Consider the following 20,791-nt stretch of genomic DNA (forward strand, 5'->3'; position numbering starts at 1 on the left):
AAATCTAAGCAAAACTACTATGAAAATTGAAAACTCACTAAATTTTAAATTCAGGTCTATGGCATCCTGCTGAATCCATCCTTGCTCAAAAAGCATCTGTGTACTCCTACCTCCTAAGATGCGCACTTTTCAGTAGTCTTGTAAGTCTTAGAGCCCATACCCCCACCGATATACACAGAATTAAGGCTGGTTTTACACTTACTACATTTTTTGTGGTCCGTTATTGCGGCCGCAAAAAATGTTTGCAGATCGGAATCGGTCGCCAAATCTGAATTTGTCATATTGGTACTTTATTTGCTGTATATAAGCCCCTGATGGCGGTGGCCGCAGCTCATAGGGCAAAAATGAGGTGACATTCCCTTTAAAAAAAAAAAAAGCCTACTCTTCCTTTAAAGGATGGGAAATTTCAGCAGGCTCATTATCATCAGAGGCAGGATTACAATGAATGGTTAGCACCTCTATATATGGCTTGTAATACAGGATTCACCAATCACAATAGGTGATGTCACAGATCCCCTGTACCCCTTCCCTTTAATCTAAAAAAAAGTCCCAGGGCCAGTATGAAAATGACAAGATTTCTTATTTTTAATAAAGGTTGTGATGTTGAAAAAAATCGTTTAAAAACACAAGAACCTGATTTAAACAATAGCTAATTTTCTGATGATACATTTCATTTAAGTGTATATTTTTGGGTATGAATATTTTTGATTTGGGCATCCCATGGATAGGTCGTCAATATCCGATCATGCCACCAATCAGCTGTTGGGGTGGGTGCTGGGTGTTGGCCCCCCACCGATCTGATATTGTAGACTTGCTGAGGATAAGTACAGAGTATGGCCAACAATGCTGGAAGACAGACAGACAAGTGAATGTAAAGTTACCAGCATTTCCGAGCATATTCTTTGTTACAGGTTCGCCTCTTCAAAGTACATGTGCAATTATTTTTTTCTTTTTTCTCAGGGACATAGAGCCAGAGACTCAAAAAGAGGAACATTTGATGGAAGAAAAGAAAAAGAAAAAGCAGGAAGAAAAGAAAAAGAAGGAAGGTGCCCAGAAAAAGGTCAGAGGCTCTTTTTTTTTTTTTTTTTTTTTTTTTTTTTTATTATTTTTGGTGGGGGGAGGACTTGTATTTGTCTGGATTTCCCACTAATTAAAATACCTTACCACTTTCCTGATGGTAGAGGACCTGAATCCGCTGTAGATGTATGAGAAATGCTCTTGAGATACTGGGAATGTTTAAGGTTCTTGAACTTACAAAGTGGCAATGAGGCAATTAGCAGTTCAGTGGCCATTGTGTGCAGTCTTTCCCATGTTCCCTTCTCTCATTCTCTCTCGCTGTCTCTTTTCTCTGTGTCTTTCTCTCTCTTTCCGTGTCCCCTCTTTATTCCTTTATTGCTCTTGTCATGGTACACTTTGTCGCGCTTTTTACCGCTTCTGTCTTTTCCCCCAATTTTTCCTATACTGTTTTTGCCCTTAAATTAAACACTTTGTTTTTTTTTTCTGTTTTCAGGCTGCTGAACAAAAAACCAAAGGTTAGTATGAATCCGGCTCCTGTACATTCATCCCCATGTCTGCTGAGTTCCCTCGCTGCCGGCTTTCAATCTTGCTGCCTCCGTATCTGACACTGCTGAGAATGGGGTCCCTGCACTCATTGTAATTCAGTGCCAGTACGCGGATGGTGAGGTGCCTGCAGCCCTCATGCTTGTGCGGCTGCCATCTTCTCCTGTGTTAGGCCATCCATCTTCCCATACGCTCGGCCCTGTGTTTACATGCACAGCATCTGTCTACATCTACAGTAACGATCGGCTGAAGAATAAATGTGAATGGAGGCTTCCCCCCTCTTGGCTAGACTCGTCAATATCAGACATGTATATGTTATCCTAACGGACACACCTTACTTAACATATTTTATACAGGCGTTTTATCAAAAAATGTACTCCATTTCTTTGAGAGATCGTGAATGTACGTTTAATTTATTGTAAGTTCATATGTAATTTTTTACACACTATGACTCAATGTAAATTTTATAGTGTGTATATGTAGGCATCAAAACATTTGCTAAGATAGGTTTTCTGAATTCTACAGATAATGGATTGCAAATATTAATGTTAGAGAAGACCTGTTTTAGTAAACATGTTCAGTCCATTTTTAAAGATCATAAATCTAAAGCATTTTGTGCTTGGAGCTCTAGATTTTACTGGTCCTCTGTTAATCCTCCTGGCTGTGCTCAGTAAGGCACATAATAAATGCTGTGGGTCTCTATCCATAAACTCCAAAGCGACACTGACTACTTCTGACACCGAAATGCAAGTCTGCTCCAATATACAAAAATCATATTAATCACAAACGTTTTGGGATTCTGATCTGTTAAATGATGTAACAAAACTGGAACTTGTTGTGCCTAGAAATCAGTGGTATGTATAGAGGGGGACAAATGAAGTGTATGCCTACAGTGATGCATGGTGGTTACTTGGAGATGCCTACAGTGAGGCTAGACGGTGGCTCAGTGATGGTCTGGAGCTGCTTGCTTTGCTTCATCTGGCATTGGAAACAAACATTGGATTCAAACAATAATCAGGAAATCCTAGGAGAAAACCTAACGACTTTTGTGAGGAAGCAGAAAATTGTGTATCTTTTGACCTTCCAGAAGGACAATCATTCCAAGCAGCATAATGAAAGCATGGTTTCAGAAGTCTTGAAATATTCTGGAGGAGCCATCACATTTGCTTGACCCAGTAAAAAAAATATTTAGATTTAAAGAAGGTGGTTGAATATTAATGAACTTGAGGCTATTGCCCATGATGAATGGACTGATTCCTCCAGAAAGGTGCCAGAAGTTGGTGTCTGGTAATGTGTCAAGTAGTAGTGTGTGTCATAACAGCCAAAAATGCTCTACTAAGTACTAAAGATTAGAGTTGAGTGAAACGGGTCGGCTAAATTCAGAAGTCGCCGACTTTGCCTAAAGTCTAGTTTCACCGATCGAAACCCGACCATAGCGTGAGGTCGGCCATGAGGTCGCCGACTTGAGCGCCAAAGTCGCGTTTCCCACAATGCTTCCAGTGCCTTTTCTCAGCCAAACTCCTTGCAGATGTTGACCTTGGTGGGATTTGGACCCAGGACTAAAGCGCTGCAGTGCTAAGTAACCACTGAGCCACTGTGATGCATTTATTGTATCCAGTGCAAAGGTGATAAATATATAATCTGTAAACTGCTTTGACCCCCCCCCCATTTATCCAGAAAGCATGGCTCTAACAGACTCATGAGAGTAGAGTGGTAGTGTTCATGTACTACCATTATTCCTTTAGCCAGTGAAAACATATGGGGACACACAAGCTGGGGTCCTGGAAGTCAAGCCTCTATCAATCATGTAGTTACCAATCATGTGGTTCCACTATTACTCCCCAGCAACATGCCGCTGTGACAGAGGTGCAGATGAAAGCGCCGGTTCCCTGAGCAGGTAGGGGGGTCCTAGTCGTGGGCAACGGCAGTGGCATAGGGCCCCTCAAAGTACGCAAAAGTGTCTCTGCCGGTGGGAGGGCCCATTCGCCGTCCGACATACCGTCGTACTATGAGGGGCCCTGTGCCAGTGCCGTCGCCCATGAGTGGGCCCCCCATGCTTGCTCAGGGCCACAGCACTTGCAATACTTACCTCTCCCTGCTCCACCGCCGTGACGTCTTCCGCCTTTCCTGACGGTGACATTCAGGTTAGAGAGCACAATAACCTCACATCTGTATGCCAAGTGCAGTACAAGTGCAGAGAGCTTGAAGATGGCAATGCTGAGGAGTCCAGAGGAGAGGTATTTAATTTTTTTAAATGTTGGGAGCATTTTTTGGGGAGCAATATACACTGGAGAATGATATATGGGACCCATCATACATTGGAGCATCGTCCATGGGGACGAACACATACTGGAGCATTCCAAATGGGGGACATCAGACACTAAAGCGGCATTTACGGAGGCCCATTATACACTGGAGCATTAGAAATGGGGCCCATTATATATGGAGCATTATTTGGGTCCATAAGGCAGTGGAGCATCATCCATGGGGACCAACATATACTGTAGCATTATGTGGAGCTCATCATATACTGTATGGAACTTTATATGGGACCAATTATTCTGTATGGAGAAATATATGGGGCTCATTATTCTGTATGGCGCACTAGGTGGTGGCCTTAATACTGTATAGAGTAATATACTGTCCGTTTTTTGAGCTATTGGAGAATTTAAAATAGATATCAGTCATGTCATGTAAGCGGTGAAGTATTTTTCATTGTACTATACCGCTATTTCTATGCTGTAACGGAGCATTATGAATTGTGGTATGTGTTTAAAAGGGCGCACTGACACTCTTTGGCCCAGGGCACACGAAAACCTGGCACCAGCCCTACCCCCCCCCCCACAACTGTAGCCAAATAACCCCCAGTTTTCAATGCGTAACTATTAAGTAAATTAAGGTTGACAAGCTTAAGTAATAAGAATTGATGTTGTTGGCATTGAAATGGGCACTGTAGGTGCTTTTCCTGTCCTCCACTCCCTGCCGACTTTGCTTCCCCATTGACTTGCATTGGGTTTTGTGTTTCAGTCGGACCCCGACTTTTCCCTATAGTTGGCCGATTTCGTTTGACCCGACTTTTAAGAAAGTCTGGTTTCATGAAACCCGGCTTGACCCGAAAAAAGGAAACGTCGCTCTTCTCTACTAAAGATGTTTGCCATGAAGACACTGAATACAATCCTCAATATCGAAATTGCAACACCAAGGAGATGTGGAATTATGGAAATCATTGGATCGATGGACATGTAAGGGATATGTACATGATGAAAAAATGGAAACTAACTTTTCAAAATGTCTCAATTTATTCAGTTTGGATTATGAGTGCCATTCGCAGAAATACAGTGCCTTGCGAAAGTATTCGGCCCCCTGGAACTTTTCAATCTTTTCACACATATGCTTCAAACATAGAGATACCAAATGTAACTTTTTGGTGAAGAATCAACAAGTGGAACACAATTGTAATATAGTAACATAGTTATTAAGGTTGAAGGAAGACTTTAAGTCCATCTAGTTCTACCCATATCCTATCCTAACTTACCCTAACATGTTGATCCAGAGGAAGGCAAAAAAACCCATGTGGCAAACAGTAAGCTTCACATTGGGGAAAAAATTCCTTCCTGACTCCACATGCGGCAATCAGACTAGCTCCCTGGATCAACGCAATATTAAGGAAACTAGCGTATATACCCTGTAATATTATACTTTTCAAGAAAGGCATCCAGTCCCTTCTTAAATTTTAGTAGGGAATCACTCATTACAACATCATATGGCAGAGAGTTCCATAGTCTCACTGCTCTTACAGTAAAGAATCCACGTCTGTGGTTATGCTTAAACCTTCTTTCCTCCAGACGTAGAGGATGCCCCCTTGTCCCCGTCACTGGTCTAAGAGTAAAAAGATCATTAGAAAGGTCTTTGTATTGTCTCCACATATATTTATACATTGTATTAAGATCACCCCTAAGCCTTTGATTTTTCCAAACTAAATAACCCCAGGTGTAATAACCTGTCCTGGTACTGCAGACCCCCCAGTTTCCTAATAACCTTGGTCGCTCTTCTCTGCACCAGCTCCAGTTCAGCTATGTCTTTCTTATACACCGGAGACCAGAACTGTACGCAATATTCTAAGTGTGGTCGCACTAGTGACTTTTATAGAGGTAAAATTATGTTCTCCTCATGAGCATCTATGCCTCTTTTAATGCATCACATTATTTTATTTGCCTTTGCTGCAGCTGCCTGACACTGGCCACTAAACCCACTTAAACATATTTTCCCCTATCCGCATTGTTCTCATTTTATGTATCAACCTTTTGTGTGGCACCGTATCAAAAGCTTTTGAAAAGTCCATGTACACCACATCCACTGCATTCCCTTGGTCTAGTCCGGAACTTACCTCTTCATAAAAGCTTATCAGATTAGTCTGGCAGGAACGGTCCCTTGTAAACCCATGTTGATATTGGGTCATGAGGTTATTCTTCTTCAGATACTCCAGTATAGTATCTCTTAGAAAACACTCCAGGATTTTACCCACAGTTGAGGTTAAGCTTACTGGCCTATAAATTTCCAAGTTTAGTTTTTGTCCCCTTTTTGAATATTGGCACCACATTTGCCATACGCCAGTCCTGTGGTACAGACCCTGTTATTTTGGAATCTTTAAAGATTAAAAATAATGGTTTATCTATGACTGTACTTAATTTCTGCAGTACTCGGGGTGTGTATCCCATCCGGGCCCGGGGATTTGTCAATTTTAGTGATTTTTAGACGCCGCAGTACTTCCTGCTGGGTTAAGCAGGTGACATTTAATGGAGAATTTTTATCCCTGATCATGTTATCCGTCATGGGATTTTCTTGTGTAAATACTGTTGAAAAAAGTCATTTCGCATATTGGCTTTTTCCTCATCTACCATTTCACCCAGACTATTTTTAAGGGGGCCAACACTATCATTTTTTAGTTTCTTACCATTTATGTAGTTAAAGAATATTTTGGGATAATTTTTACTTTTTCTGGCAATGAGTCTCTCTGTCTCAGTCTTTGCTGTCTTGATTTGCTTTTTACAGAATTTATTTAATTTTCTGTATTTATTTAATGCCTCATCACTACCTACTTGCTTTAATTCTCTAAATGCTTTATTTTTATCTCTTATTGCACCCCTTACAGCTCTATTTAGCCATAGTGGTTTCCTCCTATTTCTCACATGTTTATTCCCATACGGTATATATTGTGCACACGTCCTGTTCAGGATGCTAATAAACGTCTCCCATTTTCTTTGTGTATTTTTATGTCCCAGGATATCGTCCCAGTTAATTGCACCAAAATTTGCCTTCCTGAAGTTTAGTGTCCTTGTAACCCCTCTACTACACATCTTATTAAAGGATACATGAAAACGTATTATTTTGTGATCACTATTACCTAAGTGACCCCCCAACCCTTACATTTGATATGCGGTCTGGCCTGTTGGTTAATATTAGGTCTAGCAGTGCCCCCCCCCCCTCTTGTTGGGTCCTGAACCAGTTGTGAAAGGTAATTGTCTCTCATAGTTGTCAAAAACCTATTACCTTTGCTGGAACTGCAGCTTTCTGTTCCCCAATGTATTTCAGGGTAGTTGAAGTCCCCCCATAATAATGACTTCTCCTTGAGTTGCAGCTTCATCTATTTGCTTTGAGGATATTCTCCGTTGCGTCCATTATGTTTGGAGACTTATATCAAAACCTTATCAGTAATTTATTATTTTTTCCCCCTCCACTTATCTCCACCCACAGGGACTCTACGTTTTCATTAGATTCATATAATCACGCAGGATGGGTTTTAAGGATGATTTTACATATAAACACACGCCTCCCCCTCGCTTATTTGTACGGTCATTTCTGAACAACTATAGTCCTGTAAATTAACCGCCCAGTCATGGCTCTCGTCCAGCCCTGTCTCAGATATCCCCAGCATGTCATAATTATGTTCCAACAACATTAATTCTAATTCCTCCCGTTTTGTTGGCGAGGCTTCTGGCATTAGTATACATGCACTTTATGTATCTCTCTGTACCGCTATTCTTTCTTAAATTAACTTCTAACCCCGCCACCCAAACCCCCAATTTCATTATTTGTGCCCAGGTATCTATCTGCACTGTCTTCCCCTCCTATAAAAGGAATACCCTCCCCCCCAGTCCCTAGTTTAAACACTCCTGCCACCTTCTAGCCATTTTCTCCCGCAGCACAGCTGTACCCTCCCCATTGAGGTGCAGCCCGTCCCTAGCGTAGAACCTGTAGCCAAATGAGAAGTCGGCCCAGTTATCCAGGAACCCAAACCCCTCCTTCCTACACCAATTCCTGAGCCACTTACTAACCCCCCTAATCTCCCGTTGCCTCTCTGGCGTGGCACGTGGTACAGGAAGTATTTCCGAAAATATCACCTTGGAGGTCCTTGCTTTAAGCTTGCAGCCTAATTCCCTGAAATCATCTTTAAGGACCTTCCACCTACCCCTAACTTTGTCATTTGTGCCAATGTGCACCATGACCGCTGGATCCTCACCTGCCCCTCCCAGTAATCCGTCAACCCGATCAGCGATGTGTCGGACTCGAGCGCCAGGTAGGCAGCACACCGTTCGACGATCCCTATCTTTGTGACAGATTGCTCTATCTGTACCCCTAATGGAGTCCCCCACTGCCAGCACCTGTCTGGCCTGCCCTGCTCTCCTATTTCCCCCCTTACTGGAGCAGACACTCCTCTGGCTTTCAGAGGACATGCCTTGCTGCAGCAGTGCTACTCCTGCACTGACACTCCCTCATCTGCTAACTTAGCAAACGTATTGGGGTGTGCCAGATCAGGACTAGCCTCACTGACGCTCTTCCCTCTACACCGCCTTCTAACTATCACCCAGCTAGCTGCTTCACTGTCCTGCAGCTCCAGCCTAGCATCCCCCCTCATCTATCCCATTAAGCATCTGCTCAGTGAGCAGAAGACTCCTTTCCATATTATCTATGGATCTCGGTGTTGCCAGCTGCACATTTAGATCCAGTATCTGGGCTTCCAAATGCACAACGTGCTCACATCTCACACAGCAGTATGCACACTCGACCGGCTGTTCAAGGATTTCATACATGCGGCAAGACGTACACTGGATGGCATTGGCGACAGTGGAGCACATCCTAATGGGGATTGCACCAGACAGGAAGTAAAAATAAATAAAAAGTATTAATAAAATATAACAGTTAATCAGTAATATCTCCCTTGGAAACTCCCTGAATCCAAAGTCACTGAATCGCAAGTCACACACTTACCACAGTTCGCACTTACACTCCGGTCACACTCAGCTCGTTCACACTCCCTCAGGCAGAAGATTTAAAGAGGTTTTTTTCCCCTTTTACCAGCAAACCACCCTGCTGCTCAATACACTTCCAAAAGCCAGTGTGAAGTTGAACGAAATGTATTGTTTTTTTTAAATTTTTGTGGAAATCCAAAAACTGAAAAGTGGGGCGTGCAATATTATTCGTCCCCTTTAACTTAATACTTTGTTGCGCCACCTTTTGCTGCAATTATAGCTGCAAGTCGATTTGGGGTATGTCTCTATCAGTTTTGTACATCGAGAGACTGGACAAGAGTTTCAGTCTTCCTTGGCAAACAGCTCGAGGCTCAGTGAGGTTTGATGGATATCGATTGTGAACAGCAATTTTCAGCTCTTTCCACAGATTCTCGATTGGATTCAGGTCTGGACTTTGACTTGGCCATTCTAATACCTGAATATGTTTATTTGTGAACCATTCCATTGTAGATTTTGCTTTGTTTGGGATCATTTTCTTGTTGGAAGACAAATCTCCGTCCCAGTCTCAGGTCTTTTGTAAACTCCAACAGGTTTTCTTTAAGAATGGTCCTGTATTTGGCTCCATCCATCTTCCCATCAATTTTAACCATCTTCCCTGTCCCTGCTGAAGAAAAGCAGGCCCAAATCATGATGCTGACACCACCATATTTGACAGTGGGGATGGTGTGTTCAGGGTGATGAGTTGTGTTGTTTCATCATATTGAAATGGAAAGGCGTATCATACCACTGCAAATCTACCAAGACCCGGCCGTCCCTCTAAACTTTCATCTCAAACAAGGAGAAGACTGATCAGAGATGCAGCCAAGAGGCCCATGATCACTTTGGATGAACTGCAGAGATCTACAGCTGAGGTGGGCCAGTCTATCCATAGGACAACAATCAGTCGTACACTGCACAAATCTGGCCTTCATGGAAGAGGGGCAAGAAGAAAGCCATTTCTCAAAGATATCCATAAAAAGTGGTGTTTAAAGTTTGCAACAAGCCACCTGGGAGACACACCTAACGTGGAAGAAGGTGCGCTGGTCAGATGAAACCAAAATCAATGATATATTTGGCGTAAAGGCAACACAGCTGATCACCCTGAACACACCATCCCCACTGTCAAACATAGTGGTGGCAGCATCATGGTTTGGGTCTGCTTTTCTTCAGCAGGTACAGGGAAGATGGATGAAGCCAAATACAGGACCATTCTTGAAGAAAACCTGTTGGAGTCTGCAAAAGACCTGAGACTGGGACGGAGATTTGTCTTCCAACATGACAATGATCCCACACATAAAGCAAAATCTACAATGGAATGGTTCACAAATAAACGTATCCAAGTGTTAGAATGGCCAAGTCAAAGTCCAGACCTGAATCCAATCGAGAATCTGTGGAAAGAGCTGAAAACTGCTGTTCACAAACGATCTCCATCAAACCTCACTGTGCTCGAGCTGTTTGCCAAGGAAGAATGGGCAAGAATTTCAGTCTCTCGATGTACAAAACTGATCAAGACATACCCCAAGCGTCTTGCAGCTGTAATTGCTGAAAAAGGTGGCACAACAAAAGTATTAAGTTAAAGGGGCCGAATAATATTGCACGCCCCACTTTTCAGTTTTTGAATTTCCGCAAAAATTTAAAATAACCAATAAATTTCGTTCAACTTCGCAATTGTGTTCCACTTGTTGATTCTTCACCAAAAATTTACATTTGGTATCTTTATGTTTGAAGCATGATATGTGGGAAAAGGATGAAAAGTTCCAGGGGGGCGAATACTTTCGCAAGGCACTGTACATGCTCTTAGGGTATATTACCATATTCCGAACTCTTTGGACGCAGCGGACACCCGCCCCGACCAAAGCGCTGCCCCCTTTTGTACACGCGGTGATTTTGCATGTGTTCATTGATTTTGCATGCGCCATACTTCTGATCTGGAAAGCCATGCAGGGGTACAAATCAATTCATTTGAACAGTGCTGACATGTCGACCTACTCAGAAATTATTTGAGGTCTCATCTAAAAAAAAAATTGTCCCTCTTAGTTAAGGTACTGTCACACTTAGCGATGCACCCGCTATCCCGACCAGCGATATGATGCGGTCCGGATCGCTGGTGCATCGCTAAGTGGTTGCTAGTGAGCTGCCACACAGGCAGATCTCACCAGCGACATAGAAGGGTTCGGGGGTCGCTACTTACCTGTCAGACGAGGCGATCCTGACGTCCTCCCGCCCGCGTCCACACGTTGCTTGTCGGCGCCACAGGAAGCCCAGCAGGAAGCGGCCGACGAGAAACGGCCCAGGACGTTCTCGCACGATCAGCGATAATCAGCGGGGGAGCCGGTCGGAGGTAAGTATCACACATAGCGATATCGCTAGCAATATCGCTGCTACGTCACAAAAACCAGTGATGTTACAGCGATATTGCTAGCGATATCGCTTAGTGTGACAGGCCCTTTTTTGCGACAAGAGGCAATAACTTGCATATCTATAAACAGGATGCCTTGTACAATCATCCCACAAGATTTGATTTGAGGATACATGTGGCTGAAAAAAAAATTTGCTTTTCATTTGGCTTTTATGCCCTTTTTACAAGCTGTAGATTGAAGTTAGGTGTTCGAAACTTTGATCATTTGCAGATCTTGACGACACCTGCTACTTCCTCGATTTTTATAACTGCACATCCTTCTTTATGTTGCAATTTTAATGTTGCATAGTGTAATTCTGAGTCTGTAGTAATCATCAGAAGTGGCATTTTGTGTTTAATTTGGAGAAACCACTTACTGTATGTTTGTTTTGTTGAGCGATATAAATTGTTATTGCAATGGGAGGTTAAATAACTTTTTTGCAGTTTTATACCCCATGCTCCTGGTAGTTGACAGGTCCATGAATTTTAGGACTCCTTTTTTTTAATCTCTGATCTGTTTCCATTACTCTGATCTACTCTTTTCATTGCAGTGCTTGTTCGCTTCTCTCAACTTCTTGTGTGTTATTTACATTGATCTCGACAGTTGTACAGCTCAGAACCCATTGTTCCCACATTTGCTTGAAAAATCCTGTAAAACATATTACAAATCGCTAGATGTCGTTTCTGGTGACTTTTCAGAATAACATTGTGCACGTGAGGAATAATAACACTGTTTCAAGTTATTATGCATATGTATCTTCCAGTTATCCTCTTTTGCGTACTCTATTCTGTAATTTTCTGATGTATCTAAGCTAGTGAGTGGAGACAAGTTATGTCTCTGATGCATGGCGCACAGAAACTTGAGGGATTTCTGCTCTTTCTGTCTCTATGCAGCTTTTTTTTCAGGAACAGCAGCATTGAGGGCATTATACAGCAGTACTGAGCAGTGTAGCTGTGAATCCAGCACTGAGGTGAAGTTAGGCACTGTCTCTCTGCCTGTTTAATTTGGCTTCCTTTCAACTAACTTCAATAGGTAGCTGTAATCCTGGTTCCTCAGTAAGGTGCAGGATGATTTTGTTTTAGCTGTTTTTCAAAGTTACTGATGATGCAAGGGTTAAGTAGGTGGAGATGGAAGTAAATATATATCTGATAACATCTATTACTTTTTTTATGTTTGTAAAACTTTCTGTAAATGACAATGATCAATTAAGGTGCTACGTCCATCATCTCCCCATTTACTAGATGGTCCAGTAGCCGTGCAAATGTAAAAGAGAAAAATACATCAAAAACCTGAAAAAATAGTGTATATGAATGTGTTTTTGCATGCATTTTTCTTGTTCCACTGTACCCTTAGCCAGTTGGTAAATTACAGTGAGATGTTGGTTTCTATTTTCCTCTGTGCCATCCAATAGCTGTAAATGTGATGGAAACAAACCATGGAAACATGGTGCCCTTCTCTGATTATTTCCATGGTTACAGATCTTTGCTTCAGAAGGCCAGTTCTCAATCTGTGAAATATAATAACATTATAGACAGGTTTGCCAACCTTGGGGATTATGATATTTCCGAACCTCTTCACAGATGGGCTATTTTTTAATTTTTCATTTAATTTTTTTCTCTTTAAAGGCCTATTGTGATGGTTACCACAGCGCTATACTGTGAGTGTGACTGTATTCACTTCCCTACACATTGACAGCACTGCTCAGCACACATACACTGTCAATCAAAGTGCTTGAGTGTAGCATGCTCACTGTGTAGTAAGCGGCTGCACCGACCCCAATTTCTGGAAGTAAGCAGCCGCCAAGAGGATATAAATTCATTTTCTTCCTGTAGTTGCTGCTCCAGTAAAGCAGTCTTGCATGATTTAACTCTTATTTACCTGCACCTACCATAGAGGATTCTCATTTGGTTTGTGGAATGACCATGCACCCCCATTTAATTAAAATTAAGGACCTAATTTATCATAATTGTATTACTGTATATATTCGTGTATAAGCCGACCCGAATATAAGCCCCCATAATTTTCCCACAAAAAACTGGGAAAACTTATTGACTCGTGTATAAGCCTAGGGTGGAAAATGCAGCAGCTACTGGTAAATTTCAAAAATAAAAATAGATACCAATAAAAGTAAAATTAATTGAGACATCAGTAGGTTAAATGTTTTTGAATATATATATTGAATCAGGAGCTCCATACAGTTCATGATGGCCCCATAAGATGCTCCATACAAAATACACCCCATATAATGCTGCACAAAGGTTAATAATGGCCCCATAAGATGCTCCATAGAATAATATGCCCCATATGCTGCTCCATAAAGGTTATGGCCCCATAAGATGCTCCATAGATTAGGCCCCCATATGCTGCTCCCATAAGATGCTCCATAGACTATGCCCCCATAAGATGCTCCATAGACTATGCTGCCCACAAAAGATGCTCCATATATTATGCCCCCATAAGATGCAAAAGAGCAAAAAGGTTTACCCGTCCAGGCCTCCAGACAAATGCACTATCAGGATGCAGTGGACCCATATAATTAAGATGGCAACACAGGTGCAAGAATACCGATGAAACAACCGCTCACAGACTACCAATACATGGAGGGGGCGGTTGCCTGGTATGTTAATGCACAATAAAAAACTTGTATGCGGCGCTGTTCACAATATGGCCATGCACAGCATCCAGGCCAGCCTAGTAGTGACACCCTTCTATTAGCTCAGGCGAGCTGGCCCAGCGCTATCAAAATGCATGCCATGTGAACAGACACCGCAGTTTACAAGACCAAATGGGCCTAACTGCACCCTGAATAAAAAGTGCAAAAAACACATTAAAAAAATGTGGAGTATTAGCTGTTATTTTGGCCAAAATACGTGAGCCTTTAACCTGCGCCAAAGGTCTCCACGTTTACGGGTACCTAACACTAAGTCCTAACACTGAAATAGCACCGAAAGAGGACTTAAAAATCCTCCAATAATAGAAAGCAGTAAAAGAGCGAAAAGGTTTACCCGTCCAGGCCTCCAGACAAATGCACTATCAGGATGCAGTGGGACCCATATAATTAAGGCCTGTTTCACACTTCCGTTTTTTCAAATCCGTCAAAATCCGTTGTTTTCCGTAAAAAAACGGATCCGCCATTTTTTGCAGGATCCGTTTTTTTTTGTCTCATAGACTTCCATTACGGTTACCGCGGATCCGTCAAAAAAAGGATCCGTTTTTAAAAAAACGGATCCGTTGGCATCAGTTTCCGTCAAAAAAACGGAAACGGATCCGTTTGGCGGACACAAAAACGGAAGTGTGAAACAGGCCTTAGATGGCAACACAGGTGCAAGAATACCGATGAAACAACCGCTCACAGCCTACCAATACATGGAGGGGGCGGTTGCCTGGTATGTTAATGCAGAATAAAAAACTTGTATGCGGCGCTGTTCACATAAGATGCTCCATAGATTATGCCCCCATATGCTGCTGCTGCAAATAAAAAAAAAAAAAATACTCACCTCTTGTCCCTGGGGGCCAGGTGTCGGGTCCTGAGCAGGCGGGGACATCGGCGCGCTATGGGGGCCAGGTGCTGGTGTCACCGCTGGCTCAGGACCTGGCACCTGAGATATTAACCTGTCCCCGGTTCATCGCTGCTCGCCGCTGTCTGCCGCATCATCTGTCAGTAACGTTCAGGCAGCAGAGGGCGCGGCACGCACTGACTATGTCACCGCGCCCTCTGCTGGCTGAATGTCACTGACCGAGGACGCAGCAGACAGCGGCAAGCAGCGATGGACCGGGGACAGGTGAGCATTGGATATACTTACCTCCTCCTGGCACGGTCTCTGCAGCCCTTCTTCTCCCATGGTCTCCTTTCCTTCCTTCAACGATCACGTGGTACCGCTCATTAAACTCATGAATATGCACGTATTCATGAGTTTAATGAGCTGTACCATGTGACCGCGGAAGGAAGGAAGACCGTGGGACAAGCAGGGGGGTCTGCAGAGACGTGTTGGGGGGGGGGGGGGGGGGGGGGGGGTTGTCAGTATGATCTGACACCCCTGCTCCCCCGCCGACCCCTGGCGTATATGACTCGCGTATAAGCCGAGAGGAGGGGGGGACGTTCAGCCCCCAAAAATGGGCTGAAAATCTCGGCTTATACGTGAGTATGTATGGTATGTTGCAACTGGTTGGCAAAAAGTCTAAGAGGGGTAGATTTATGAAAGTTGTCAAAAAGTAAAAATAAAAAATTTTCCCATAGCAACCAATTATTTGTTAATACGTTGTGTTGTCGCTGGTTGCTATGGGCAAGAAAGAGAGTTATTCTTTTTAGCCATTTTTAATAAGCGGGGGCCGCTGTGCGTTTTTTCTTTTTTCAGGCATAGTTTTAAGATTTGAAAGCTGAGCTCTGATTGGCTGCTCTAGCCAGCAAAACCGGTTCTTTTCCCCCAGAGTGTCAATACACGATGCGGTGGTATTTTGCACTTCTGCCAATTATCTGGGTTCTTGCTGTGGTTGGATTGATTAAGTCAAAATCTAGTTGTAAAGGGGCAGCAAAGACTTAGGTGAAGTAATAAGTGTAACTTCACATCATTAGGAACCTCTTTTTTTATTTTCTTATAACAGTGGTCATAATGAAGTGTGATTGACTGGGAGTGGCGTTTAATTAGTAGAATTCAATTTAGAGCCGTAACGACATTAGACATTCATACCGAAACTGCGCTCTCCCAGTCATTCCTCATTGGTGACACGCAGTAAGTTAATTTAGCTTTGCTTCTTTGGAGACATTTGTGAGTGGTGGCTTACAGGTCTCCATAGCGACGGACTGACGAGCGAGCGAGAGCCGTCATGCACAGTAACATACTGGAGCATAGCTTAGCGCAGGGAGAGGACGCCCGTCACTCTGCAAACACTGACAGATGGGTCTTGTTTGTCAGACGTCTGTATTCCAGGCTGGGCTGCCTATTGTGATCTCAACAACCTTCCATTTACATGCATAGGGGACCTGGATGCTGGATTTCTGTTCTTGATCGGTGGTATTGTCCCAATACTTCTCTTTTTTTTTATAGTTTACCTCTAATATCTTTATCCAAAATGCATATATTATATTACAAATATATGTATTCAGGTAGCTGTACATTGTATTGGTGCGCAGTCATTCGGCCGTATAAATCAGACCTCAATGCACTGACTGGCTGGCGGCTCTCCCAACCTGTCACACCCAGGTCAGGAGAGCCGCCGGCCAGTCCATGCATTGCCTTCTGATCTCTCTCCGATTTATACAGCAGTCTGACTGCGCCCTTACTTGGATATTTTACAACAGATATAATCCAATGTCTTAGAGCTCATTCACGTTATTGTTTTTCATGTATGAGGGAAAACTGATTATCAGGGACTTTTGGTCTGAGTTCTTCCAGGGTTTCGCGTTGGCTTTTTCAGTTTTTCTCTTACCTTGGTGGTGAAGAAGAAAAACATTTTGTCCACATTGTCCTATCTAAAGCCCCCGTCACACACAGCAATCTCGTTAGCGAGATCGATGCTGAGTCACAAGTTTTGTGACGCAACAGCGATCTCACCAGCGAGATCGCTGTGTTTGACACTTATCAGCGACCGGCCACCCTGCCGGGTATCGCTGATCGGCCTCGAATGGCCAGGACACTTTTGATCGGTGGTCTCCCGCTGGCCAGCACGCATCGCTGCATGTGGCAGGCGGGAGACCAGTGAGCTGGAGCTGGTAACCAAGGTAAACATTGGGTTTCTAAGCACTACGCGGCGCTTAGAAACCCGATGTGTACGTTAGATACCAGCGCGCTGGTGCAGGGAGCTGGTAACCAAGGTAAACATCGGGTTTCTAAGTGCCGCGCGGCGCTTAGAAACCCGGTGTGTACCTTGGATACCAGCTCCCTGCACCAGCGCGCTGGTATCTTAACGTACACTGCGGGTAACTAAGCGCCGCGCGTCGCTTGTTACCCGCGTGTCGCTGTCCTGATCGCTGGTGAAGCTGTCTGTTTGGCAGCTCACCAGCGATCATGTAGCGACACACCAGCGATCCTGTCAAGTTCATATCGTTGTCGGGATCGCTGGTGAGTCGCTATGTGTGACAGGACCCTTAGTCTTGCATTGTCAATTCTTATCTGACTCTCAGATCAACAGATCAATGTTGACCGAGTATCGGAATTTTCCTCCGCTGACTGCTTGGTCTGCAAAAAATCATGGCGCTTATAAATGGCTCCATTCACTTTTATAGGTACGAGTGCTACTCGTGAAAAATATGCATCTCAGTCGTACACAAAATGTCCATAGAAATCAAAGTTTTCCTAACAGGTAAATGAGCTGTTTTGATCTATGGGGAAGAAGCTGATTTTCCCCCCCCCCCGAGAATCTGCCTCCAGAGATTATTTTAAATCAAATGGGACGTTACCAGAGTGAGACATGTAATGTTGGAAAGTCTGCTTTCCTGATCTCACTGCAGAGATGAGTGTGATTTATAACAGAGTACAGCAGAGCTGAGCTTTGTGTCTTGACAAGCACATCACAGCGACTTATCTCATGATAACTAATCTTCAGCTTCCATCTCCAGGCTGACAGTGTGGGGGAAAGGCACAGACACAGCTTACAGAACAATAAGAAGAGAGCTAAACCTACAGATGTTTCTAATGAGACAAAGTTCAGCTCTGCTTTACAGTGTCAGTTATCAGGGTCCATGTCACTGCTCTGTAGTGAGAGCAGCCATTGCATAGCTCGCACTAACCCTTTTTGATTTACATTACATCTCTGGAGACAGATTCTCAGGGAGTTCAATGTCCTGCCCATAGTTCTTAAAAGCTCATTTATGTATTGGGAAAAACGTGGGTTTCTCTGGAATAAGACATTGGATCACAGATATCAAGATTTTTTTTTTTTTAATTCAAATTTCTATGACCTTCCTGCCCAAATAGACTATTTAGGAGGGTTGATCTTACCGACAGAGTCCCTCTTTAACGACTTTCTGACATTGGGTGTAATCGCCCTGTTTGTGGGCTCCGACGCTGAGCCCGCTCCTTTCAGCAGATCTATACAGCTGACATGTGCCCGCAGCAGCTGTGGATAGAATCGTGATCCAACTGCAGCTGTTAACTAGTTAAATGCCACTGTCAATCTCTGACAGCGGTATTTAACTCGCGCATATCGGAAGCGTGTCGTAAATCCCACCCATCAATGACCCCCGTCACATGATCGCGGGTCACCAATGGGTCGGCATGATAACCAGAGATCTGAAGCAGAACCTATGGTTGTCATTGCCAGTTTGCTATGAGCACCACCCCGTGGTCAGCCTCATAGCAAGTGAGCATTTTTGCTGCACACAGGTGATCTGATCATCGCCTGTGTGTAGCAGAAGCAATCAAAGTACTGCAACTTCCAGTCGCTGTTGAACCGTGCAAAAAGTCAAAAAGAAATCTAAATGTTCAAATCACCCGCCTTTCACCCCACTCAAAATAAAACCATACAAAAATCAAATATACACACATACACCAGAATCACGTTTTTTTTTTTCATTTTGTCGCCGCTACATTGCAATAAAATGCAATAACAGGAGATCAAAAGATCGTATCTACACCAAATTGGTATCAATGAAAACATCAGCTCGAAATGCAAAGAATAAGCCCTCACCCAGCCACAGATCATGATCATGAAAAATGGAGACTCTACAGATCTCTGAAAATGGCGCCATTTTTTTTAAAACAAATTTTGGATTTTTTTTTTTACCACTTAAATAAAAAAGGACTTATACATTTTTGGTGTCTATGAACTGTTATTGACCTGGAGAATCATAATGGCAGGTCAGTTTTAGCATTTGGTGAACATGTAAAAAAAAAAAAAAAAAAAACAACACAAAAACTGTGAAGTTTCACTTTTTTCTTTGCAATTTCACCACACTTGGCATTTTGTCCCCGTTTTCCAGTACATGACATGGTAAATCCAATGGTGTCTTTCAAAAGTACGACTCGTCCTGCAATAAACAAGCCCTCACATGGCCATATAGACGGAAAAATAAACAAAAAGTTATGGCTCTGGGAAGGAGGGGAGCAAAAAACAAATTTAAAAACTGAAATACCCCTGGTCGTTAAAGGGTTATAGAAGCACTCTTGGTACTCTTTTTTTTTTTTTTTTTTTTTAAAGTTTAGGGTTACTTAGAAATGTCCTTATTTTTGAAAGAAAAGCACAGTTTTTTTCCAATGAAGCCAACATTAAACTATTCAGAAATACACTCTATATTTTGTTAATGTGGTAAATGACTATTCTAGCTGCAAACATCTGGTTTGTAATGCAATATCTTCATAGGCTTATAGAGGCCCATTTCCAACAACCATCACTCCAGTGTTCTTATGGTACTTTGTTTGCTAACTGTGTAAGAAGGCTAATATGGTTAGAATACCCTTGAAAACCCTTGTGCAAGTATGTTAGCACAGCTGAAAACAGTTTGGCTGATTGGAAAAGCTATAAACCTGACCTTCCTTTGAGCTAGTTGAGAATCTGGAGCATTACATTTGTTGGTTCCATTAAACTCTCAAAATGGACAGAAAAAAAGAACTTTCATGTGAAACTCGACAGTCTATTCTTGTTCTTAGAAATGAAGGCTATTCCATGCGAGAAATTGCCAAGAAACTGAAGATTTCCTACAACGGTGTGTACTACTACCTTCAGAACATAGCACAAACAGGCTCTAACCAGAGTAGAAAGAGAAGTGGGAGGCCCCGCTGCACAACTGAGCAACAAGACAAGTACATTAGAGTCTGTAGTTTGAGAAATCGACTTCATTAAATAGTACACGCAAAACGCCAGTGTCAACGTCTACAGTGAAGAGGCGAATCCGGGAATGTTGGTCACCAGGGCAGAGTGGCAAAGAAAAACCATATCTAAGACTGGCTAATAAAAGGAAAAGATTAATATGGGCAAAAGAACACAGACATTGGACAGAGGAAGATTGGTAAAAAGTGTTATGGACAGAAGAATCCAAGTTTGAGGTGTTTGGATCACACAGAAGAACATTTGTGAGATGCAGAATTGAAAAAATGCTGGAAGAGTGCCTGATGCCATCTTTCAAGCATGGTGGAGGTAATGTGATGGTCTGGGGTTGCTATGGTGCTGGTAAAGTGGGAGATTTGTACAAGGTAAAAGGGATTTTGAATAAGGAAGGCTATCGCTCCATTTTGCAACGCCATGCCATACCCTGTGGACAGCGCTTGATTGGAGCCAATTTCATCCTACAACAGGACAATGGCCCAAAGCACACCTCCAAATTATGCAAGAACTATTTAGGGAAGAAGCAGGCAGCTGGTATTCTATCTGTAATGGAGTGGCCAGCGCAGTCACCAGATCTCAACCCCATTGAGCTGTTGTGGGAGCAGCTTGACCGTATGGTTAGCAAAAAGTGCCCATCAAGCTAAACCAACTTGTGGGAGGGGCTTCTGGAAGCATGGGGTGGTATTTCTCCAGATTACCTCAGCAAATTAACTGCTAGAATGCCAAAGGTCTTCAATGCTGTAATTGCTGAAAAGGGAGCATTCTCTGACGAAAGCAAAGTAT

General features: G+C 43.0%; 1 protein-coding gene across 2 annotated transcripts in view; it reads left to right on the plus strand.

Annotated features, from left to right (window-relative positions):
• Positions 1 to 20,791, plus strand: part of TNRC6C (trinucleotide repeat containing adaptor 6C) — a 175,056-nt gene that overhangs the window by 41,884 nt on the left and 112,381 nt on the right. For both annotated transcript variants that reach the window (XM_073555424.1, XM_073555425.1), the window contains exons 2-3: positions 961 to 1,060; positions 1,511 to 1,532. In XM_073555424.1, coding sequence (XP_073411525.1) covers positions 998 to 1,060; positions 1,511 to 1,532 — 85 coding nt within the window. In that variant the 5' untranslated portion in view covers positions 961 to 997. The remainder of the gene's footprint in view (positions 1 to 960; positions 1,061 to 1,510; positions 1,533 to 20,791) is intronic.

This window comes from Dendrobates tinctorius, unplaced genomic scaffold, assembly GCF_039654945.1.
Source record: "Dendrobates tinctorius isolate UK_male_01 unplaced genomic scaffold, ASM3965494v1 ptg000223l, whole genome shotgun sequence".
NCBI classification, from domain to species: Eukaryota; Metazoa; Chordata; class Amphibia; order Anura; family Dendrobatidae; genus Dendrobates; species Dendrobates tinctorius.